This window comes from Chrysemys picta, chromosome 1 (assembly GCF_011386835.1).
Source record: "Chrysemys picta bellii isolate R12L10 chromosome 1, ASM1138683v2, whole genome shotgun sequence".
In the NCBI taxonomy this organism is placed as follows: domain Eukaryota; kingdom Metazoa; phylum Chordata; order Testudines; family Emydidae; genus Chrysemys; species Chrysemys picta.
Window position 1 is genome coordinate 93,295,766 of NC_088791.1, and position 26,045 is coordinate 93,321,810.

Here is a 26,045-nt window from a genome sequence, read left to right on the forward strand (position 1 = left end):
ATACAGAAGTCAGACAGGCGATAGAATCATCGCAAAACGTAATCAGGAATAAAAAGCGTATTTCATGTACACAAAAAAAGAGTATTTCGTGAGGAAGAAAAGTTGAAGAGTTACTTAAACGTCCGCAATTATGATCTAGTGTGAATAGCTGAAAGGCAATGGGGGGTGATTGACTCTCACATTAAATGTCATTATTGATGGGTACAAATTACATAGGAGAGATGAAGAGGGAAGAAAGGATAGCACTTTGTCAAGAGTATTTACAACAGCAGCAAGATACAATTCAGCCATGAAGAGAGCAGCGTGAAAAATGAAAACACCTGAAGTGGGCATCTGCTACAGCCTACCCAACTGGAAGAGAGCGAGAATGAAAAAATTATGGAGCAACTCTCAAGGTACTCGAAACCACAGGGGACTGTACTCATGGGGAATTTTAACTGCTCAGACATCCATTAACAAATACAGCCAAACATCTGTCAAAGATCTTCCTACATTGCACAGAAGGCAAGTCTAATCTCTAACAAAGGGGAAGTGAGGGGAGGAAGAGAGGATCCTCTGGGAATAAGGTTAGAGTCTAAAAAAATTCCTGGAAACAAATTTCTGATTTCAACACCAGGTCTGTGCTGACAGTAACACACGACAGGGTACATGCTCACAGTGGATTCTCACTTGCCTTAGGCAGAACACCACATGGGAAGCTGCGTGGCTATTCCAGATACCTGCACACCTTGGAGGCACTAATGCACAATTCATATACGTAGTTATAATGGCTACCTGTACAACTTATGTACAAGAATACACTACAGTATAGTTTTATCAGATACTCACACAGCTGCTCTTTCTCCTGCAGTGCAGAGTTTGGAGGATGTTGTGGGGTTTATATAAAATGTGATCCAAGAAAGTAGCCGTGACCGGGGGGAAGGAGGTGGGGACAAAAAACAAACAAACTAAAAAACAACCCAGCTTTGATCAACTTATGCATAGAAAGGAAGTTATTGAAATTGTGAGAATAAATAAAGCAACACCAAAGAACACAAACTACCTGAATGGAACATGTTAGGAATTTGTTTATTTGACTCATAAAATGCATCTTTCATGATTCCTTGGCACATGTACACATTAAAGATACAAATAAGTACAATAAATTGGCACAATGTCAACCAAAGGACTCAGTCTCTCCCAGAAAAGAGAGAGAGCCCCAACTTTGTTATCCCATAGCAAAAGTCTGTGGATAAAGATAGGCTTCATGATGTGCCAGGAAGATCAGTGAACTCTGGCTCTGCTGGACCAAAGGGGAAGCAAGTTCCAAAGTTGAGGCACTCTCACTGGATTGACCGGGGCCAAAAAGTGCTAGAGTTGCTTCCTCACAATCTTCTCAAGTAATCTTCCCAAAAAGGAAGGTTAGACACATGGTTCTAATTGGCAATATCAGCATCAAAAGATGGCTTGTCCAGCAAGAGCCCAACCTAGGTTCATTGAGAACTGCTGCCATCTTGCCCTCCCTTAACGAGGTGCTGACTATCTTTGCACATGTCCCCGTCCCACCTCCCAACTACATTTTATCCATCAGAGGGGCAAGGGTCCATTTCACAAGTTGCAGGCCCTGAATTCCCCAAGCACTTTGAGAACCACAGTGAATACGGCTGGTCAGAATAAATCATGATTATCTCACCCATGCACAGACCTATTGCTATGGGAACAACCAGACTTATCTGCAGTGTAGAGGTAAGGAACCTGGCGTGCTGAAACATTCAGCTCTGCATTTGAGAGAAGATCGCATGGATCTGCTGGGCTGTCTGCATCCCAGAAATGTTCCACTGACATTGTTAAGGAATGGGTTCAGAAGATGCGGCATTAGAGTGCAATACAGCAAGTTTAGTGTAAATTAAGAAATCTAATAAATATTATTAAAATCTAGTTTTGTATAATAAGGCTGAAGAGTCCTATCAGACTCCAGAGATAAGGCATAAAACTAATTCCTGAGGCTACTAAAAATTGGAAGAAAAACAGACCAAAAAATTGTATGTGGCAGCTGGGTGTGACAAAACAAAAATGGACAGTCAGACAAGATCTGCAGGGAAAAATAAGTACAGTAAAACAAGATGATCAAGTTTATGTTAGCCAGTGAGATTAACAGAAATAAGGGTTTTTATATCAAGTAATACCAAAGAGAAATTCAGTCCATTAATAACCGAGGCAGGAATGACATTAACAGCAAAAGAATGGCTGAGGTATTGATTTCCTTTTAAGTCTCTCTTAATTAGAAAAATAAGAAAAAGATATGTGGATAGTATTGAAGACCTTTAAAATATATTGATCAAAACCCGATACAAGACTATTTAAATCATCTTGTTGTTTGGTGAATTAGCTAGTGTATTTATTAAACCACATTTTAAAAAACAATACTTGGTCACAGAGAATAGGGAAGCACCAGAGGCTTGAAATCAGACAACCGTCTGACCAATTAGAAAGTATATGAAAAGCAATCCTGGCCATGGTTAACTTAATTACTTTATCAGAGATTGAAGTTAAACAAATACAAGTAAAAAGAGAAAAATCTCCAAACGAAGAGGAAGATAATAGAACCAAGACAAACGAAGCCACCTCAGTTTAGAAGGAGCAAGCCATGTTAAATACTGGAAATACTCACATATGTGAGTAGCCCTGCTTAATTGAGTGGCACTACTCATGTATGAAGTTATTCACGTGTTTAAGTGATGGTGTAAACTGCTACCTGTGCTGTGTTACTGGGGAGGGGAAGCTTTATAAAGAGCTGCTGTTAGGTTAGAGTTGGTTGAACCAGTTGTAGGGGTACTGTCTGTTCCCAGGCTGGCTATACTGACTGGCAATCACTTTGTCAACTTACATTGGGGTGAGCATACCTAGTAGAATGAAGGAAAGATACCATGGCTAGCTTAAGGTCAAGTGAGGTTCTTGTGAGCATGTTCAGCAGTAGAAGCAGTTCACTTGTCATTGATATTAAATATACTGCACATGCCTAGTGTAGCAGCTCATGACTGTTTGCTGTCCCTATAAATAAAAGTAGGGAGAGACAGAGAATTCCATTCATGTTCTTATACCAAATCCACCATCATGGTATTTGAGAACCAGACCTGGTGATAGGAAGAAATCTGCTACAATGAGCAACTTCCAGGCAGGGCATTGGCTGTGGACAGGACGCAATGAGGGGTATGGAATGCTTCCATATGAAGAGAGATTAATAAGACTGGGACTTTTCAGCTTGGAAAAGAGACGACTAAGGGGGGGGGGGTATGATTGAGGTCTATAAAATCATGACTGGTATGGAGAAAGTAAATAAGGAAGTGTTATTTACTCCTTCTCATAACACAAGAACTAGGGGTCACCAAATGAAGTTAATAGGCAGCAGGTTTAAAACAAACAAAAGGAAGTATTTCTTCACACAACGCACAGTCAACCTGTGGAACTCCTTGCCAGAGGATGTTATGAAGGCCAAGACCATAATAGGGTTCAAAAAGAACTAGATAAATTCATGGAGGATAGGTCCATCCATGGCTATTAGCCAGGGTGGGCTGGGATGGTGTCCCTAGCCTCTGTTTACCAAAAGCTGGGAATGAGCGACAGGGAATGGATCACTTGATTATTACCTGCTCTGTTCATTCCCTCTGGAGCACCTGGCATTGGCCACTCTTGGAAGACAGGATACTGGGCTAGATGGACAATTGGTCTGACCCAATATGGCCGTTCTTATGTTCAATTGACCAGATTTTATCAATTGCAGGAAACTCCCTCATCATACAATCACAGTGATCAAAGACCCAGCAGAATATTTGGGATAGTTTATTTCTGGGTGGGTGTTCTTTGCTACAAATTCCAAGTACAACCGGAATGTGTGCTGAACTTTGTTCATTTTCATTAAAGAAATCATATTTCCTTTGCTGTGTTCAATAACGTGTTAGTACAAATATATTATTTGTATTTAGGTGGTTATTTACCATTATGATGTATTTTTCTTACAAATCACTGAGGGTTTGTTGAAGGCAGCATATTGTGGTGATCTGCCTGCAAAAATTCACTCAAACACGTCAGGACAAAAAGCTAGTCCAAATATTGAATGAATCCAATGGGGGTGTGCACAATAACTGGTGTCTCCATATATTTATGGGATGGGAACCTCTATTTGGAAGGGGGAGGTTAACTAAAAATGGAAAGTAAGCCAGACGTTTAAAACTTTCACCCATCTCTCCTTGTCTTTTCAGCCTTCAAGACTTGTCCCTTTACCTACTCACTTTCCATTAAGATCAAGATGGCATGGAATTAATGATTAAACTGATTTTATGATTCATTTCCTGTGGCCCTGTATAATCTTGCAGCACTCCTTGCTATCCCAGGTCTGGGACCCCACACGCACCTCGATCTTGGTCTGAAGCATTCCCTTATATTCCAAACCTTGTCTTCTCCTTAGGGGAAATTATTACCAAATCATTCAGCTCAGTTGACATGAAGTGAAGAGCTAGCATACTAACCCCCTGGTCTCTTCCAGCCAAATCCACGTTCTTCATCCACTGAATCTTCTAGCGGTCTCTGCTGATAACAGAAATCTATAGAAATCCATGGAAAAGGAAAATCCACATGATCTGCAGATTTCACAATTTTCTCCCAAATGATGCAATGCTGTCCTTTTGAGTCTGTAGCTAGATAGATTGAAATAGCTGCATTAAGAAGTGGAAAGCTCCCCTGCATTCATCTCAATGAGGCTTAGCTCCGAGTTTCAATTATCACAGTTAAATATTGACATTAACACTTTCACCGCTAATCCTTATATAGGAAGCACCCACATTTTTATGCTTTGTGCAACACGTGTGCTTTCACTGGAGGTGCAAGCTGCATCCCTGACATTACAATGGTTTGAAAGACCATTTGTGTGAGAACAAGTCTGCAGGTTTTAAATGGGTAAGAAGTCATACGTTCCATCAAATGCTCTTTTGGGGTCTTCAATTCTCCTGACATTCCTTCCAGATCAAGACATCACACAGGCTGACTGTTTGGTTTTATCCCCTGTGAGAGAGTTTGGGTTCATTTTACCTGTAATAATAAAAAAAAAAAAAAAAAAAGATTTTTATAAAAACTTTCAGCACACAACTTTCAACTCTCCCTCATTATATTGCTTGTTTTAGACCCACATTCACCCCTCTTGGGGGGGGGGGGGGGAAGAAGGGGGAACCATCTCACTTTCTAACTGTGAAATCAGGAGACACCCAAAAAAAAGGCAGACTCCAGAAACAAAAGGTGATAAAGCTTTATAATGACTAGAGAAATGAGCTCTGTTTCCTGGTCTGTAGGCATGACAGCCTGAAATATGGACTCCTCAGCTCACAGAAGGCAAGAAAGGCCAGACCTGGTCACTGCTTGCTTGGGACACTTCCAAAGAGTTAGAGATGAAAAAAGGCTACTGGGTCAGCTTGTCCACCTGAGCAGTGTAGCCTTAGTCCCTACAATACGTTCTGCAGTGCTTTACTCACTCTAGTTTCAAATGTCCAGAGTGATGGGCCTTCCAAAACTTTTCTTGAGACACAAATCTGGGGTGTAATAATCCCACAGTTAAGTGGGATATCTAGCCTAAATAGTCATGTTCTGTGTTTCATCCCATTACTCCTAATCATCCCTTGGCCACCACCCTCAACAGTTTCCTTCTTTCCCACTCCTCCCTGATGTCTGTATCCTTTAATACATACTTGTAAAGTTATCCCATCTCCCTTAGGCAGCGGCTAGCTACACTAGATGTATTTCGTTCAACATAGAAGATGCTGCTGGGGGAGGCTGCTCAAGATCCAGGGGTAACACATTTATTAAAAATGGAGTTCTCAAGCACTATAAATTGGAACATCGCCCTAGCAGAAATCCCAGTAAGTGGCGGCCAGGCTTCTGATCAGGGCATTACCCCCAGTCTTCACTGGTGAGATCTCTACAACCCACATGCTTTGTATCTAACTCTGGCTGTATCTAATTCTGGTATAGTCTTCTGGAATGTAAACAGCCAGTACGATTTTTCAAGCCCTACCACAAAGCTTACTTCTGTCCCTTCTTCGCTGTCTTCTCTTACTACTGATTGAACCTGAGTCACATAGACTGCTAGAGGCCAGGACAGTTTCTCTCAGATAGTGATCAGCACAAGCAATGGGAATCTGGTCTTTCTATGTATTTATATGATGTCATGTGTCTCTACAGTTAAATATAATTAATAGTGACTTTAGAGCAGTGGTTCTCAAACTTTTGTACGGGTGACCCCTTTCACATAGCTAGCCACTGAATGCGACCCCCCCCCTTATAAATTAAAAACATTTTTCTATATATTTAACACCATTATAAATGCTGGAGGCAAAGCGGGGTTTAGGATGGAGGCTGACAGCTCCCGACCCCCCCATGTAATAACCTTGCGACCCCCAGAGGGGACCCGACCCCCAGTTTGAGATCCTTGCTTTAGAGGATGTGTGCACAGGTAAACCCAAAGGGTTAATACATGCTTGCATGAATCTTTAAAAATATATATATATATATATATATATATATATACACACACACACACATCTAATTCAAAGTATGAAGCTTTGGATAACTGCATTCAAAGCACCTGTTGTATTCCAACCTTCCCCTGCCGCCTCAAACCTAGCACTGCAGCATTCCTCACTTAGGCCTACATTGAGCCAAGCTTGGAGTTTTAAAATGAAGCCAGTCCCAAAATTATCTGAGTAGTAAGAAGTGCCTCACATTTTCTTGAAGCACAAATGCCACTCCACATCCATGCCTAAGAAGTTTTATTAAACCCTCAAGCAGCATGTTACTAACAAAGAAACCACATGATCTTATTAATGTAAACCTTGTTCTCCTCTTTCCCCCTAGTCCCCACTTCTCAAGTGTTACCTTGGGGCCTGAACCTTACTCTTGGAGTAGCTACATTGATTAGAGAAGGTTGCAAGATCAAGCTCTTTGACTATAAGCATCTTGGGGCAGAGACTGTGATCCAAATTCTAAGGCAATGCTTAAGTTATATCCCTCCTCCACCCTTATATTCAGACTCTCTTAGATCCACTTGCACCCATTGTTGTGGTGTCAGGTCACCTACACTTTTGAACCAGCACCTCTTTAGTATTTGTATAAACCTAAATAAGAGACCCACATGCAGAAGTGACCCTAGCTATTTTGCCACCCACTCCCTGCCTGCCCAAAAAAGGCCAGCCAATCATAGCAGAGGTAAAAAAAGCCCAGCAGCACAATGCTACTTGGAAGTTTGTACCCAGGGTGACTGCCCTACTCATCTCCCCCCCCGCAAACTCAAAATGTAGGTCACTCACATGATCACCAAGTTCACTGTTGACTTGAGATTTCTAAGATTTTTGCTGCATTTACTTTATAAATTGATACTAAGTACAAACTTCGAGTGAGTTTTCTTTTTACCATCTCATCATTCATATACTACCCCAAATTGTGGTAGGTGACTTACAGCAGTGGTTCTCAACCTTTCCAGACTACTGTACTCCTTTCAGGAGTCAGATTCGTCTTGCGCACCCCTAAGTTTCAATTCACTTAAAAATTACTTGCTTACAAAATCAGACATAAAAATACGAAAGTGTCACAGCCACACTATTACTGAAAAATTGCTTATGTTCTCATTTTTACCATATAATTATAAAATAAATGAATTGGAATATAAATCTTGTACTTACATTTCAGTGTATAGTCTATACAGCAGTATAAACAAGTCATTGTCTGTATGAAATTTTAGTTTGCACTGACTTTTTATGTAGCCTATTGTAAAACTAGGTAAATATCTTGATAAGTTGATGTACCCCCTGGAAACCTCTGAGTACCCCCAGGATACATGTGCCCGTGGTTGGAACCACTGACTTACAGTACTGATAGGAAGACACAGCTCATGCCCTAGAAAGGCAACAGCCTCATTTTGACATAACATGTGGGAGTGACAGGGTGGTGGGAGAAGTATTTTACAACAGCTAGAGTCAGGGGTTAGAAATATGGGGTCTCTATCACTTTGAATTGCCTCTTTAGAGAGACAGGTGGGAAAACAGACTCAACAGTTCTCTAGTTTTGTCACTAGAGGGTACTGCAAGCCCTTAGGTCAACTCATCTGATTCCAATAAATCTACAGATTTCCTTCCTCCGTGGAAGGGGACCAGCAGAGTACCTAACATATACTAGCTGTGCAGAGAATATGCAGTCACTTGAGATGGGGGAGGGGAGGGGAGAGGAGGGCTCACTCCCAACTTCCCAAATTCTAAGGGTGCCCTCCAAAATGAATCTATTGTGGTCCAGACTAGACTATTCACATCTTGTTTCAATCTGTTTTAAGTAGCTTTGGGATTTAAATCTCTCTCTTGAGGCAGAAATATTTCTAAGAATCCAACTGATGACTATTTTTTAATCTCATCTTTCTCCCCAATACCCTCCTCATTTTCTTGAGTCTCTTTCCATTTTTCAAAAATGGCAGTTTCAGGCTTATCAAATCTCCCCTCTTCCCCCACGCCAAATGTCCCATTTCACATTCTTTTGGGCATAGAATGATCCCTGATTAAGATGGGTCAGGAAGAAATTACTCCCCTAAAGCAGGGATCCCCAAAGTGTAGGGTGCAACCCTTGGGGGGGCAAAGAGGAATGTTCAGGGGGTGCGGCAGTGCCTGGGGCTCTGCCCTCAACCGCAGCCCCTGACCCGTGGCTCCAGCCCCGCTCCCGGCCCCAGCCCCAACCATGGGGGAGGGCGGGTGGGCAGACTGGGTAACAGGGGGTGGGGGTGACCGAAAAAGTTTGGGGACCACTGCCCTAACGTAATTTATTCCCCTGCTATATGAGGTGTTCTGGTTTTGCAACTCTCTCCACAGCATCCAGCATGGGTCACTGTCAAAGAGGGAGACTAGCCTGGAAAGTCTATAGGTTTGTTCCAGTATGTCAACATCTAAACCTTTCAGGAACTAGTGTGTGAAGGGGATTTGCCAGTTCTGAATTCACTTGAGTCACTGAAACCTAACCTGGACAAAGCCACTAAAGGACATGTCGCAAGCACTGATCATGGCCATGTTGTGATAAGTCCCTAGGTTCTAATTCCATGATGATCTCCCCAATGTTTGATTGGGGGGGGATGGAGAAGGAGTAGATTATGTAGGATTCCCCCACTCTGTATTCCCTCCCACCATGACCTTGTCATAGTAACTCTATATCCAGTCAAGTAAAGCTGAGTAGGTTAGCTGGTAGGAGACATCTAAAACCTGTCTGTGCAACTGTGCGCTGCCAATAGGGTCCCTGAAGTACAACAGGGTTCTCTGCTAGCATCTAGGAGGGCTGTGAACTACTAATGCTGCTTCAGCCGGGAAGCAAAGTACCTGTGCCTGGAACCTTTTTACATGGGGAGGTGGGGAATGAGAAAGAGATTCACCCTCCCCACCTCGAGACCATCAGAGGAAGTCACATGAGAAGTGTGAGTCTCACAAAATTTCCCTTTAAAAATGCCTGCAAGATGATTTTGTTTCATTGGCCTCGGTTGCTCTCCTTGTCATTTTAAGGCAGAGAGGAAAAGAAATGGTTGGAGCTGCCCTTACATTCCTGGACTGGGGGAGCCCAGGGGAACCGTGGTGGTGAAGGTTTACCTGAGGTGCCCGCACTACTCCGAATGCTGACAGGGCTGAAGCTGATCAGGTCCTCACCTGTCGTCTTCACAATCTCAAACTCTTCGCCTGAGATTCCCCCACTGGCAAAAGAATTGGCCTCAGTGTTCATGACTGGGGGCCGTTTAGCTTTCCTGCTGAAAAACTCGCTGCCAAACCTCTTACCCTGCTTGGAGTTGGCTTCCCCGTTGGCAACAGAACTGCCAGCCTCCTCATCCTTCTTGGTGTCACGAATGGACTCCCTGGATTTGGACTTACGTTTCGGATCCCGATGGAAGAAGGAGAACAATCTCTGGGGACTCCGGTTCACTCTCCCCAAGTTCTCGAGAGGTGGCAGAATTTCTGGTAGCACCTGCTCCACCGTGATCAAGTCATTCAGAAACTGATTCAGCCGCTTCTTTGACTCACTTTCCTCCTCATTCTTTTCCAGTTTCTCCTGTGCCTCCTGCCTCTGGCGCGAAGCCCAGAACATTTCACCAGGGGCAGCCCCTGTCACCAGACCATACTTGGGGTTGATCACCTTACGAGACACAGTGGAGGAGCGAAACTCCGATATCCCAGCTCCTGAATGAAAAGGGCTAGCAATGTTCAGCTCCTTGTAGAGATTGACTTCCTCAGAGATGGCGTAGAGCTCACGAAACTCTATGTCAAACATCTCCACATTCTGCCCCGTCAACAACAGGAGGATATTTCTGTCGATGTGGGATGAGCTCCAAGTGAAACTGGCAGAGAGAAGCCACTGTTAGATTTTTGCATGGAGATAGGGAGACCTGACACCTCTCCAACCCCCAAATGACCACCTCTGAACTCTCAGCATTCAGAAACACATGGCACTGCAACCATGTGACGAGTATCTGACTTGATACTTGAGTGGCACGGTAAATATTTTTAAGTCTGTTCTTTATTGTACAGGTGGACAAATCTGGTAAAGAAAGCTGTGTGACCTTAAAGTACACATCTCCCATCTGTACAAGGACACTGGTATCCACACTTAACCTGCTGTTGCTGAATTGGCAGGAGGGCTCTCAATACTGCCCAGCTAACCTCTTCTAGATAGCAAACTGGCCAAAGTGGATGCTGGGGAATCCCATTTGGCCTTTGGTTGGTGAGGAGGAGGAATTATCTCATTCAGTGGAACGTTCTGTTGACACAGAGATACTCTATCCTCCAAAAGTCAGTTCTGCGTTCTCTATCGCACATCAGACTTCTACAAAGAGCTCAACTGGACACAGCAGCCTATCTAGGAAATGGACTGGACAACTGTTAGGGAATACAAAAAGAAGGAGGCTGCTCCCTACCTCCCCTAGGTAAAGCATGGGGTAGACCTTATACAAAGAACATGGGTATGTCCTGGGTGAGTGACCCACCTGTAGGACCCAGTGGCCACTTGTTCACCATCCGCCATCAGGAACCGGGAGGCCAAGGTGCCTTTGATCTTCCCTGATGGCATATAGAACCCAACTCCCGTCACAAAACGTACACGAATGTTCTAACAGGAAGGTGAAAAAACAAATAACAAATCGTGCATATAGAGAATCAGATAATCCCCCATCTCCAGCCACCACCACCCCAGTCATCTCATCTCACTTCATCCCATGGTAGAGCTTATTTCACATTGGCCAACAGAATTCAGAAAGGTTGCAGAAGGGATAATCCAAGGCAGAATGTACTTCTGCTGTCTGTCCCAGCTGGTCACTTATTTTCTATACAGGTCACTCTCCTCCATCAATCTGTAGGCCTGTCCAATAGGTTAAATGTGCTTGCAACTCTGCCTGTCCCACTCACCTATTCGTCCTAGCACTCAGAAGTCTAAAATGCAGGTGGGACAAAGCTTCCAAAATCTAAGGGAAGAAAATGATCCTCAGTCCCCAATGCTGAGCTGCAGACTCAGGAGACCCAACCCAGGTGGGGGAGTGAATCAACAGTGGCATTTTTGCACTCTCTGAATCCTGGGTCCACCCCAGTCACCCATAAGCCACTCTGCCAGCCGAGACTAGCTAGAGCACAGTGCATTGTGGCCACATAAATTCCTAACCCCGGCATAGTCCTATGCTGGGAGGATGGGGGAAGGGAGATTCTCCTACTGGGAGATCCACCTGGTGTTAAATTAAAGGGGCTGAAATGGAGACCTGAAATGGAGGCCTCAGGCACTGGTCTCATTTGTGTTGTCATAGTGATAAGAGCTTGGTAAGGGGAGGGAAATTAAAAGTCTGGACAATTTTATTATCAGAGACAACAAGAGGAGAGAACATCCCAATTTTCTGGAACATTCCAATAGGAGAAATTCCCCTGGCCCCCCATAATGGAGGTTTCCTCCTAGTCTCCTCCTGCTACAGTAAGAGAACTCCTCCCCTTACCAGTGGGTTGGGAAGGATTCCCAGACATCTCAGAAATCTAATTGGCCACTGCAAAGAGATCAGTGGGCATGACAGACCACAGAATCCTGTTTTAGAGATTTGGTGGTATAAGGGTCAGTTATATTTAAGTCCTAAATAGACTAGAAAAATGCTGACTTAGGCTATATGCCTTTCAGTGTCAGACATCTGTCTGCACATAACATACAAGAACAGAGATTTGAGTACACAAACAAGTGCTCTGCTGATTAGACCTATGTCATATGTTTAAAGAACCACGCGGCCTTGGCTATACCCAGACTGGATTTCCAGCCATAGGTGAACTTACTGTGACCAAAGGAATCCAGAATTCTTTTAAAATCCTAGTTTTCTGAATATAATATGTAATTTTTAATCTGTTCATCATATCTGTTGTATTTAATCTGTTCAATAGAAATGCTGAAGTGTCAGTACAAATTCTGACTAATAATCATAATTCTTGCAATCATATACTACTTGGTATGTTTGAAGTGCTGTGCAGACATTAGCTAATTAACCATCACAATACCCCTATAAGTATTATTACTCTATGTCATGGATGGGGAACCTGAAAAAGTCAAAGTGACTTGCTCAAGGCCTCATAGTTGAGTCATGTGTGTGGGATGCTGAATGCAGGTCAGGGAGAGCACATCAGAAGCAGGGTGTCCTGTTTGGTGTTTATTATAACATTTTTATCCATCTGGTTTTTCACTGAAGATCTTTTTCTATTTAACCAACCTGGATTTTGCTGTATGCCAGTCAGTAGCCCATGATCTGCAAACAGAATTACCTCATTTTTTCAAATCAGTCAAAAAAAGGTACAAGAAGTTATGTGACTTCTTTACCAGGAAGCAATCTATCTACTGAGAGCAGTCTGTGTGAGCACAAAGCCAGACGTGTTACAACAGTATTTAGAAAGTGGAGGTTTCACTGGATTTGCACATTGCAATTCCTGCTTTTGGTAAACAGAAGTCAAATTTGATTTTCTTTTAATTACTGTGATCTAAAAATGACTCTTTACATGGGCGCAGAGGGAGTAGAAAGATACAACAAAATAATCACACAAATATCCTTTAACAGTGCAGAGACAAAGATATATCGATATGGCTTCATGTGCAGAAAACACAAATAGCATGCAATTTAGTGAATATACCACATCAACTACCTCCAAAAACTTATATTTCTATAATGTCTCTTACTTTGAAAGATCTCAGAGCATTTAAAGATGGATAAATAAACTATACAGAGGGAACAGGATCCCACCACTGAAATGCACTCACCTCTAGAATGGAGTACTACCATGCTATTAAATAGCTTAAGGGTATGTCTACATTTGAGCTGGGAGGTGTGATTCCCAGTTTGTGCAGACGTACCCATGATAGCTATGATCAAGTTAGCACTTAAAAATAGCAGTGTGTTGGCAGCAGCCTAGGTGGCCTCTCAAGTTAGCTGCCCCAAGTACAATCTCGCCCAACTCCCTGGGTAGGTACTTCGGCGACTAGCCTGAGCTGCTGGGGACACATTGCTATTTTTAGGTGCTAACCCCTAAGCTAGGAATCACACCTCCCAGTTCAAATGTAAATGTACCCTAAGAGAAAGAATATGATATCCAGTTGAAGCAGAGTGCAATTACCTAAATTAAAATATGGCCAGAACAGTTAAAGAGTTTTTAAAAAAATCAGAGTGCTATGGGGTCATTTAATGATTGCAACTAATCAACGTCTTGGTGTTACAGCTCACTTGGAAGATGGCACTTCCAGCAGCAGACCACCCCCTCTTACCAGGCCAGGACCTTAGTTCAATGTGAACACAGGGGAAAGTGCCATCTATTCAGTCAATAGCACCACAACTTCTTGCAGAATGCTGGTGTTCCTTGAAGGTCTCCCATTCAAGTACTGATCTAGCTTGATCCTGCTTAACCTGTAACATCTGAGGGAAACCCAGCAAAAGGTGATATGGCTACCTGCTATTTAGCTGGGTGAAAGTAAAAACTACTATCCCTGAGAAGGAGATCAACAGAGGTCTGACTGCATTGCAAGGCTGCCAGTGAAGCCCACTCATGGGGGAATAAGGCTGAACTCAAGTATTGAAGTCTCCCCCAATGGCAGCAGGAAGCTAAGTATAAAAGGGGAGTGTAGCCGTTAAACACTTTTTGGGGGGAAAAAAAGCAGAGGACAAGTCTAGACCTCAGCTAGAAGCAGCCCTCCACTTTGTATCCATTTAGAAACCTCTGGTTGCAGAAGCCTTGTTTTTATCCACCACACTCAGGCTTCAGAAAATCATATTCTTTGTATTTGAATTCGCTTTGCAATTACTTCAACCAAAGGAAATCTGGTTTTCACCCTGAGCAATGACCAATGATTTCCTGCTAGGAATCAAAGCAGGCTGGTCATGGCCTCACAGCGGGTTATGGTATGTACATGGAGGGGATCTTTCTGTGTCTCTCTCTTTAATGTGAAAATTTTCCTACTGCTTACCCACTAATCCTCAGCAGGTAGACTAGACTCAGACCCTTATTCCAGTTCTGTGACACCGGTACATGAACATACTGTAACTGACATCGTCTTGGTGCATATAGGCCTGAGCAGTGATGCACAAAAATTAGTGACCTCTACGCACAAACCCTGGAGGCAAGCTCTGTAGGCACTCCCATTAGGAGAGCCTCCGGGGTACCTCCCATGCAATGCCTTCACCCAGGAAAAACACTCACACACATATTGGGGTCACAAAATTAGCAGGGAGCTTTAGTCCCAGTCTGACTGAGATAATAGAAGTGAGTTCAGTAAAGTAACGAGACAGAATTAGATGACAGTCAGACAAACAAAATTGACAGGCCCAAATAAGAGTCAGAGAATGACTGAGACCTTTCGGTTCCAGATCAGCTGGAATCCCTGCTCCAGAGGCACATGATTCTCCATGACAAAGTTCTCTCCAATCAGGGATGCTTAGGTCAGTCAGGCACAAACCCTCCTCAGGCCCCTTCCTACTCAGAGCTCCCCCTCGAAGGTTATTCTCTGTCTTCTCCTGCTCCACTCAGCCCCCAAAAAACATTTTCTTACTCTCCTGCTTTCCAATATGGCTCCAGTCCACAGCTCCCCTCTGCCAATCAGAGCACATTGCAGCTAGAAGGGACTCAGTTGTCCATCCAAACAATCTCTGATCCACCCCAGAACTGCAGCAGCTCAGCCCCCTTCTGGATACACAAAGGCCTTTTAAGCTCTGGCCTGATCTATACTGAAAAGTTAAATCGACCAGGCTACATCATTCAGAGCCGTGAAAAATTTTACACCCTTAACACCATAGTTAGGTTGGCCTAATCTCCAGTGTAAACATGGCTAAGTCGAAGAAAGAATTCTTCGGTCAACCTAGCTACTGCTTCTTGAAAAAATGAACTATATTGACAAAAAAAATCCCCTTTTGTCGACGTAGGAAGTGTCTACACTTGGGCATTACAGCGGAACATCTGTAGCGTAGACATGGCCTCCATTGTACCACAGTATCTTACCTGGATCTGGAAGCTATTGAGATTCATACACTTGCACATCTCCAGGAAGAACTTCACACCCTCCTCATCTAGGATTATATAGACTGGGATCCGGCGCTTGTATGCTGCGTCCACAATATCCTGGAAGATGTCCCGGTCTGTAAACAGATCCATTACCACGGCAATGATCTGGAAGCAAGGATCAGGCAGAAAGAGAGGCAAGTAAAATACAGTATTAGAGATAGGGTTGAGATGGGGACATGCAAACACACTAATATAAAACAAAAGAGTATGGGTGCCCGGCCAGCTGGGTAGAGAGTATACTCAAGGCAGACTAAAGCGTGAGAGAAACACATGCCTGAACACAATTTAGTAACCTCATTACTTCATGGCATGGCTCCCAATGCCTGCACATGTACATGGAAAGAGTTTGTTAGTTCTTGTTGGGACCTCTCTTGTCATTTCCAGGGAATGCTGCATATTAATCAGAGGCTTGAAAAACAACACAGCCAGCTGCCCAGTTTTCATCTCCACTGTGAGACCTCTCCACCATGTGTGTCTCACAGTGATTTATCTATATGTGAAGAGACCCTGGAAAACCAAGGTTCACCTGCTCAGCACAAGGGACCCAAGAAATTGTGGTCAGAGGAGACAGAATACTAAGGGTGTGGGGAGAAGGGGGATTTTGTTTTCCAGTTCCACAGATTCCCCTGAGAACTCTCCTACCTGGGCTGGGTTCACACGGAACGCATATCTATATCTGACCTATGGGGTTCAAACATACCTGCTCATATTTATAACAACAGAGATGGTTTGGCATTCAGTTCTGCATTTGTTGGTGCTACAAGTATCCTCCCCACCCCCTTTCACTTTAAATGCCCAACAGGATACATTTTTCCAACACAGACTTTATAAAAAACAATGGAAAAAGCTACATTAACATGCTGTTAAACTCACAAAAGTCTGAACAGTCAGTGGTTACAGGTAATTACAAAGCAAGAAGATTGTTGGCACCCTTTACAATATAGGAAGGTGATCTCAAAGGGCTTTTCTCTGTGGTCCACACCCTACTCTGTTCTCCCTTTTTAAAACACTAGAAATATCAAGTCCCAACTTGCCTCTTCTTCCTGAAAGACTTTACCCAGCCTTTGGAAGGCTGTGAATGAATCACCACAGGAAGCTGCTGCTTTCCTAGTCTCATTCATTTACAGTGGGCATGTAAACTTGGGCAGTCAGAGGCCCCCTGCCTACACTAGGCTGGGAACAGAGTTGTCTGTATAAAGTTTAAATTCCATGGGCGCCATTCACAATGGCCAGCTGCATTGTGTTAAACAGAGGTAGCATGAAACTATTTTAAACTCTTTTAAAAACCAATCAGGCAGTATGGGTCCCAGCTCAGTGCAGAGAAGAGCCCCTTTCCTTCAGCTGAAGGTTGGAAGGGGCCCAACTCAGGTTTCAAGGGGTAGTAACTACAGCAGGGTAAATAATCCTCACTAGAGAGGCAAACTGAATCTGGGAAAGAGATTGCCCTTGTATGCGCCAAACCATGCCACAGCATAAGAACGGCCATACTGGGCAGACCAAAGGTTCATCCAGCCCAGTACCCTGTCTACCAACTGTGGCCAATGCCAGGTGCCCCAGAGGGAGTGAACCTAACAGGTAATGATCAAGTGATCTCTCTCCTGCCATCCATCTCCACCCTCTGACAAACAGAGGCTAGGGACACCGTTCCTTACCCATCCTGGCTAATAGCCAATAATGGACTTAAAGTCCATGAATTTATCTAGTTCTCTTTTAAACCCTGTTATAGTCCTAGCCTTCACTACCTCCTCAGGTAAGGAGTTCCACAGGTTGACTGTGCGCTGTGTGAAGAAGAACTTCCTTTTATTTGTTTTAAACCTGCTGCCCATTAATTTCATTGGTGGCCCCTAGTTTTTATAATATGGGAAAAAGTAAATAATTTTTCCTTATTCACTTTCTCCACACCACTCATGATTTTATATACCTCTACCATATCCCCCATTAGTATCCTCTTTTCCAAGCAGAAAAGTCCTAGCCTCTTTAATCTCTCCGCATATGGGACCCACTCCAACCCCCTAATCATTTTAGTTGCCCTTTTCTGAACTTTTTCTAATGCCAGTATATCTTTTTTGAGATGAGGAGACCACATCTGTACGCAGTATTCAAGATGTGGGCGTACCATCGATTTATATAAGGGCAATAAGGTATTCTCCATCTTATTCTCTATCCCTTTTTTAATGATTCCTAACATCCTGTTTGCTTTTTTGACTGCCGCCGCACACTGCGTGGACATCTTCAGAGAACTATCTATGAGGACTCCAAGATCTCTTTCCTGATTAGTTGTAGCTAAATTAACCCCCATCATATTGTATGTGTAGTTGGGGTTATTTTTTCCAATGTGCATTACTTTACATTTATCCACATTAAATTTAATTTGCCATTTTGTTGCCCAATCACTTAGTTTTGTGAGATCTTTTTGAAGTTCTTCACAATCTGCTTTGGTCTTAACTATCTTGCGCAGTTTAGTATCGTCTGCAAACTTTGCCACCTCAATGTTTACCCCTTTCTCCAGATCATTTATGAATAAGTTGAATAGGATTGGTCCTAGGACTGACCCTTGGGGAACACCACTAGTTACCCCTCTCCATTCTGAAAATTTACCATTTATTCCTACCCTTTGTTCCCTGTCCTTTAACCAGTTCTCAATCCATGAAAGGATCTTCCCTCTTGTCCCATGACAACTTAATTTACGTAAAAGCCTTTGGTGAGGGACCTTGTCAAAGGCTTTCTGGAAATCTAAGTACACTGTATCCACTAGGTCCCTCTTGTCCACATGTTTGTTGACCCCTTCAAAGAACCATAGTTAATAGTTCCACAATTTCACATTTGAGTTCTTTCAGAACTCTTGGGTGAATGCCATCTGGTCCCGGTGACTTGTTACTGTTAAGTTTATCAATTAATTCCAAAACCTCCTCTAGTGACACTTCAATCTGTGACAATTCCTCAGATTCGTCACCTACAAAGGACAGCTCAGGTTTGGGAATCTCCCCAACATCCTCAGCCATGAAGACTGAAGCAAAGAATTGGCAGACTCTTTTTCCTCACCATACAGACAGGGACTTACCACTGCCAAAGACCATTGCTCCACCAAACCCGTTCTGTTAGCAGAGGATTACACAGCATTTTCTTAAAAGAGAGACAGCTTCCAGTATACTTAGCTACATGTATTTGCCACAGGTGATCAGTGATTAGAGAGTGAATAAGCTATACACACAACCACCTCTGTGACATGGGGCCAAACATGGCCAGCTAGTGGCAGAACACTGCCCTGTCATCAGATAGGATCTGGGCTGGAGTTCCTGGTTCAAAGGTGAAGCCAAAGTTCACCTGCTGGGGGGGAGGGAAGGAGGAGGGTTAGTGCTATGTGCCATCATGCAGAGGACCTAGATATCATTCCTAGTCTCTCAATGCCTGGCCATTGTCAGTCCTGCTAATAATAGGGAAACATTTTACAGATTTCTCACAGTTGTGGACACTGATTTAGCTCCAGTATTAACAATATTGTGAGCCCTATGTTAGATAGCCTGCCAATTGCTGCTTCAGTTTTAACCAAACTTGTCAATTACACCTGTTCTGAGTAAGACTACATGCTGTGGTTAATAGTACACCTCTACCCCGATATAATGCGGTCTGATATAACGTGAATTCGGATATAACGTGGTAAAGCAGTGCTCTGGGGGATGGGGCTGCTTTACCTCGTTATATCTGAATTCGTGTTACCGCAAGCGGTTCATCTGCGCCCCCCCCCCCGTTACTTGCTGCGGCCCTCCCCGGACCCCCCCGCCCCAGCTCACCTCCGCTCCGCCTTCTCCCGCAAGCGCGCCACAGCTCTGCTTTTCCCCAGTCTCTACATAAAAGAATAAATAAATGCTCAGCTCCGCTTCTCCTCCCTCCCAGGCTTGCTGATTGGCGCGGCAAGCCTGGGAGGGAGGGGGGAGAAGTGGAGCTGCGGCACGCTCGTGGGAGGAGATGGAGCGGAGGTGAGCTGGGGCGGGGGGGCCCAGGGAGGGCTGCAGCAAGTAATGGGTGGGTGCAGAGGAACCACTCCCTGCTCCAGCCCATCTCCGCTTCCTCCCCTGAGTGCGCCACCACCGCTCCGCTCCCCCCCCATATGCGGAATGAATTTTGTTATGTGCACCAATATGAAGGTGATGTGTGACATCACCTTCATATTGATGCACATAACAAAATTAATGTTGTGGGGCTGAGGAGTTTGGAGTGTGCGAGGGGGCTCAGGGCTGGGGCAGAAGGTTGGGGTGCAGGGGTGTGAGGGCTCCGGCTGGGGGTGCGGGTTCTGGGGTGGGGCCAGGGATAAGGGGTTTGGGGTGCCCAATCACCCCAGGGCTGAAGCCCGAGTTCCTGAGCCTTGCCACTCCCCGCAGGTGGGTCGAGAACTCACCTTGCTTCTGCAGCATTGTGCCCCACCTGTCTCCAGAAGTGCTGCAGGCAGCGCATGCAGGAGCAACAGGGGAGGGAGGAAGGGAGGGGAAGAGACTGATATTCCCCCCCACCCTCCATCAAGGCCCAGGAGGCTGTCATGGCCAGGGCCGGCTCCAGGCACCAGCTTCTCAAGCAGGTGCTTACGGTGGCCGCTCCGGACAGGGGCGGCATGTCCAGGTATTCGGCGGCAATTCGGCGGACGGTCCCTCACTCCGCCTGGGAGCGAAGGACCGCCTGCCGAATTGCCGCCGCAGATCACGATCGCGGCTTTTTGTTTGTTTGTTTGTTTTGTTTTGGCTGCTTGGGGCGGCCAAAACCCTGGAGCCGGCCCTGGTCATGGCCGCACTTGAGAAACATTGGACTAGACTCTAATGATTACTTCTGTGCAGAAAAGCTGGGCGCACGTTCCAGCTTGGTTCTCTGACTTCCCAGCAGAAATGGAGTGTTGCAGGTACAAGCCTGTAGCCAGAGGGCAAGTACTCTATGCTGCCACACACACTCCTTGTTTGGGCAGCTCATTCCCCTGGGGCCTGGGAGTGCTGCTGAGTCCAAACACCATTTGTTAACAGTACGACTGTCGATTAATCGCAGTTAACTCATGAGATTAACTCAAAAAAAATTAATCGTGATTAAAAAAAAATGAATCACAATTCATCACAGTTTTAATTGCGCTCTTAAACAACAGAATACCAATTGAAATGTATTAAATATTTTGGATGTTTTTCTACATTTTCAAATATATTGATTTCAATTACAACACAGAATATAAAGTGTACAGTGCTCACTTTATATCATTTTTTATTAAATATGTGCACTGTAAAAATGATAAACAAAAGAAATAGTATTTTGCAATTCACCTCCTGGAAGTACTGTAGTGCAATCTCTTTCTTGTGAAAGTGCAACTTATAAAGGTAGATTTGTTTTGTTTTGTTACATAACTGCACTCAAAAACAAAACAATGTAAAACTTTAGAGCCTACAATTCCACTCAATCCTACTTCTTGTTCAGCCAATTGCTAAGACAAACAAGTTTGTTTACATTTACAGGAGATAATGCTACCTGTTTCTTATTTACGTCACCTGAAAGTGAGAACAAGCGTTTGCATGGCACTTTTGTAACCAGCATTGCAAGGTATTTACGTGCCAGATATGCTAAACAGTCATATGCCTCTTCATGCTTCGCCACCATTCCAGAGGACAGGCTTCTATGTTGATGATGCTCGTTATAACAAATAATGCATTTATTAAATTAGTGACTGAACTCCTTGGGGGAGAATTGTACGTCTCTGGCTCTCTGTTTTACCTGCATTCTGCCATATATTTCATGTTATAGCTGGTGTTGAAGGTGTTTTGCAGGTTTCCTTTGAGGACAAGGACTGAGGGGTCAGATATGGAGTGATAATTTTGTGAAAAGTGTTCACCCATGGGTAATTGGTATTTTAATCTTTTATCATTTTTCTGTGCAAAAAGTTCATTTGAGAGCATAGTGATTATCTGGTTTCATCCACATAGTTGTTTTGGGGGCATTTAGTGCACTGCATGAGGTACACCATGTTATGATAGACACATGTAGGACCCACGGATCTTGAAAGGTGTGATGTGGGGGGTACTGCTCATTGTAGTGGTGGAGATATAGATGCAAAACCTGCAGATGTTCTGGCAAGGTCTGGTGGTGCTTTGGGTCCTGGTCTGTGGTGAGCTTGCTTCTGAGAAGCTTGGTAAGTTGTTAGAAGGCCAGAAAAGGGGGGCGGGGGGGCTTGCGAAAAATTTCTTTCAGGATGTGGTTCCCATTGAGTATGGATTGTAATTGTTTAATGATACCCGATATGGGTTCCAGTGTGGGGTGGAGGGTGACAAATAGGGGTGATAGAGGGTTTTTTCCCCCTGTATTGAAGTAGGTTCTCTCAGAGTATCTAAGCAAGCTGTTCCACCATGTATTTAGCTGTGACACTCTGAGTACCTTTCCCAGACCTGAAGAGGAGCTCTGTGTAGCTCGAAAGTGTCTCTCTCTCACCAACAGAAAGTGGTCCAATAAAAAAATATTACTTCACCTGCTGTCTCTAATATTCAGGACCAACATGGCTACAACAATGCTCTCTAGGTCAGCTCACATGAGTATAACAGGCAGGTTTATCTAAATAGGGTCAGTAAATGTTCAATGGGTGTTTAACATGCAATCACCTTCCAACTGGGAGTGGCACAGGTTTTTCAGTTTCTCCAAGTCAGCAAAACCAAAAAACCTCCCAGCAACTTTTGGCCTTCAGGCACAGATGCTGAAACAGCCCAATTCCTCACCATCCTGTCCTTTGTCTAGACATTTACCCCAGTGCAAAATAGATGTAAAATGCTACTAACTCAGAATAAAAACATTTCACAGCCACTTTGCATTGGTGTGTGACTACATAAGGTGCAGGTGAACAATTAATTAGGCCTTCATTATTCAAAGGGAGTGAAAGGGGTCAGGGGAGAAGGGGAATATGTAGTTTGAAGAGGGAATCTTTTCAGAAAACTGCTTCCTATCCTATCTCACCTAGCAGATTCATAGTGAAAATCTTTGCAAGAGGTGTGTGTATATGGGGAGACACAAATGGCTTCCATTACCCACAAAAAGCAGCAGGAAGGGGAGGGATCAAGTAGCCTTCCCATTTGCCACCTTTGAAAGTGCCAACACCAATGGAAACCTGTGCAAGAAGAGAAGCCATTTTAAGTGGAATCTCTTTCTTGGAAGTCTCAGCTCAGCTGACATGAGAAATACTCTTGATATATCCGTGTTCCATGCAAACTTTTGGAATCTTCCTATTGGTTTGTCTTCATGGCAGAGAAGAACGTCATTAACAACAGTTCTCTGCCCCCAAAAGATAAATATAACTATGTATTGGCTCAAATCCAACTGTTTAGCAATCAAGACTGGATTAAGAGAGCATTCAACCACTAAACTATAGATTTAGAAATCCATCAACAAACAAATCTATCTAAATTTACAGAGTTTAAATAGTTTTACCTATATATGAGAGAAAGACAATTGAAACAGACTCAAAATACATGATCGTCTGAGCCACTGATTCAAACTGACAGTACAAAATGGGGTTTTATATCAGCTGCCCATTAACAATGGGGTATCCAGTCCTGGATATAGATTCTTGATGGAGTCACGTCTGCAAAACTTATATTTTGATTAGCAGTAAGTTATCATGAGATGCTGGATAGGACATTAGTAGGTTGTAAATCCTGGGGGCCCATAGTTAACTGTCTCCTATTTGCCTTGCATGGTGTCAAGTATCAAGGGGTAGCCCTGTTAGTCTGTATCCACAAAAACAACAAGGAGTCTGGTGGCACCTTAAAGACTAACAGATATATTTGGGCATAAGCTTGTGTTGGTAAAAATCCACTTCTTCAGATGCATTAGTCTTTAAGGTGCCACCAGACTCCTTGTTGTTTTTGTCTCCTATTTGACACAGCAAGGAAAGAAAATCGATTTATTGTTGGGGTGGGGATGGTGGGGGTGTTTTCCCCTCTCCTTTTTCCATCCATGATAATCCTCAAATTCAAGCTCCTTCTCAAAATCCTTTACAGTGAGGCTCTGTCTGCCTATGGGACAGCGCCTGTTCCTGCAGTATTCACGCTCTTCACAGGAGGTGCGAGAAAATTGTCTCAGTGGATGGCGAAGTTAAGTGCTGCTGCCCTCTGAGAAGAGGAACTCAATGGAAACAAGCCACTGAGCAGATCCGCTTCCGCAGGAGACGGAGCACCAGGAGGCGGTGGGAGCGCGTGATGCCGCAGCCCGCAGGCGGAAAGGACCCACTCCCAGTGCTTTGGGGTGATGAAGTGAGCGGGGGGAGGGGACACACCTACCCTCTGTGCCTGCTGGATCAGCTCCCGAATGACCTGTTTGAGGTGCGGCGCGTTCTCCTCCTTCCTGGGGTGGGTGAAGAGACTCACCCGGCTGATGCCCCGGTAAAAGTTCTTGTCCGTCCAGCCCAAGTCCAGCGGCGGCACCTCCGTGTCGGAGCACTCCGGCCAGTAGGCCAGCGAGACGCCTTCGCCGCCGGCCCCACCGCCCTCCAGGTGCGCATCGTAGCGGCGCCAGCCGTCCGGCAGGGCTCGCAGCTCGCGGCTGGAGAGGAAGTCCCGCAGCTGCCCCTTCTGCAGCTGCTCCCGGTAGCCCGGCTCGCCGTTGGCGACCAGCTCCTGCAGCGCCCGGCGCTGCCCCTCGCTGTAGTAGAACCTGGCCTGGGCCTCGGTCACCTTCTCGTTCACGTGCGTGTCGTCCAGGCAGATCAGCTGGGAGTCCGCCATACTCGCCGCTCACCTGCTGCCGCCCGGGCCAGGAGACGGGGCGGGGCCGCCTCACCTGGCCGCGGCCGGCGCCCGCCCAGCTGGTGGAGCGGTGGCTGGGGGCGGGCTTGTCCCTGCGCCTCTGTCACCGCGCCTCTGCCCCCGCGCCGCGCAGCTACCTAGCTCTGTTGCAACCCCTACCCTTCGGGGCAGCGCGGGGCCTGCTCCCGGGATGGGCTGGGCTGGGCTGGCCTGGCCAGCCCCTGCCAAAGCCCGGGGCACCAACCAGCCTGCACGCAGGGGTGCCCGTGGAGCTGGGGGACAGGGCAAGCTTTGTGACTGGCCTGCAAAGCCCCCCTGGAAGCCACACGTCTTTAGATAAGGGCATGGACTCACTGGCCACCCCTCGGCAGGGCCGGCTCCAGGCACCAGCTAGTCAAGCAGGTGCTTGGGGTTGCCACTGCGGAGAGGGGCGGCACATCCAGCTATTCAGCGGCAATTCGGCGGATGGTCCCTCACTCTGGCTCAGAGCGAAGGACCTTCCGCCGCAGATCGCGATCACGTCTTTTTTTTTTTTTTTTTTTTTTGGCTGCTTGGGGCGGCCAATACCCTGGACCCGGGTCTGCCCCTCGGCTCCAGTCACTGTCTGTCCAGTGGTGCCTCAGCCATTGGGCAGCCGCCACTGGGGCTCTTCAGCCACTCTGTGCTCCATGGCTACGTACCATTCACTCTGCCTCCAGCCACTGCTGGGAAGGGGAGGGCTGCTGGGCTCCAGGCCTGGAAGTGATTCTCCTGTACAACTGGGTTAGAAGCATTCCCGGTTTTCTGACATAGAGCTCTGATGGGTAGCAAGATGTCAGACCTTATACCTGGCAGTGGGCCTAAGAACATAAGAATGGTGATACCAAGTCACACCAAAGGTCCATCTAGCCTAGTATCCTGTCTTCCGACAGTGGCCAATGCCGGATGCTTCAAAGAGAATGAATAGGGCAATCATCAAGAAATCCATTCCCTGTACCCCAGTCACAGCATCTCTCAGTCAGATTCCTAGGGCCACCCAGCACATGGAGTTGCACCCCTGACCATCTTGGCTAATAGCCACTGATGGACCTATCCTCCATAAACTGATCTAATTTTTTTAATTCATTTATACTTTTGGCTTTCACAGCATCCCATGGCAATGAGTTCCACAGGTTAACTCTGCATTGTGTGAAGTAGTACTTCCTTTTTTAAAAAAACCCTGTTGACTATTAATTTCATTGTGTGGCCCCCTGGTTCTTGTGTTATGTGAAGGAGTAAAGTATTCACTTTCTCCGCACCATTCATGATTTTATAGACCTAACATAAGAATGGCCATACTGGGTCAGACCAAAGGTCCCTCTAGCCTAGCATCCTGTCTTCCAACAGTGGCCAATGCCAGGTGCCCCAGAGGGAATGAACAGAACAGGTAATCATCAGGTGATCCATTCCCTGTCGCCCCTTCCCAGCTCTATCATATCCCCCCATAGTGGTCTCTTTTCCAAGCTGAATAGTCCCAGTCTTTTTAATCTCTCCTCATATGAAAGCTGTTCCAGACCCCTAATAATTTTTGTTGCCCTTCTCTGTACCTTTTCCAATTCTAATATATCTTTTTTGAGATGAGGTGACCAGAACTGCACACACTATTCAAGGTGTGGGCATGTCATGGATTTATATGCATGATATTTTCTGAATTATTATTTATTCTTTTCCTAATGGTTGC

At 45.0% G+C, this 26,045-nt stretch overlaps 1 protein-coding gene across 2 annotated transcripts; it reads right to left on the bottom strand.

Moving 5' to 3' along the window:
- Window positions 1-1,049: 1,049 nt before the first annotated feature.
- On the bottom strand, window positions 1,050-24,420 carry FAM83F (family with sequence similarity 83 member F). 2 transcript variants are annotated; one of them, XM_065580722.1, is made up of 5 exons: window positions 23,882-24,420; window positions 15,531-15,698; window positions 11,021-11,142; window positions 9,636-10,375; window positions 1,050-5,064 (listed from the first exon to the last, which is right to left on the bottom strand). In XM_065580722.1, the coding sequence occupies exons 1-5, from the start codon at window positions 24,323-24,325 to the stop codon at window positions 5,000-5,002; spliced, it is 1,539 nt and encodes a 512-aa protein (XP_065436794.1). In that variant the 5' UTR covers window positions 24,326-24,420; the 3' UTR covers window positions 1,050-4,999. The 2 variants fall into 2 exon arrangements, with proteins under 2 accessions (XP_065436794.1, XP_005302599.2); XM_005302542.5 differs by having other exon boundaries at window positions 9,819-10,375; window positions 23,882-24,416.
- Window positions 24,421-26,045: the final 1,625 nt, after the last annotated feature.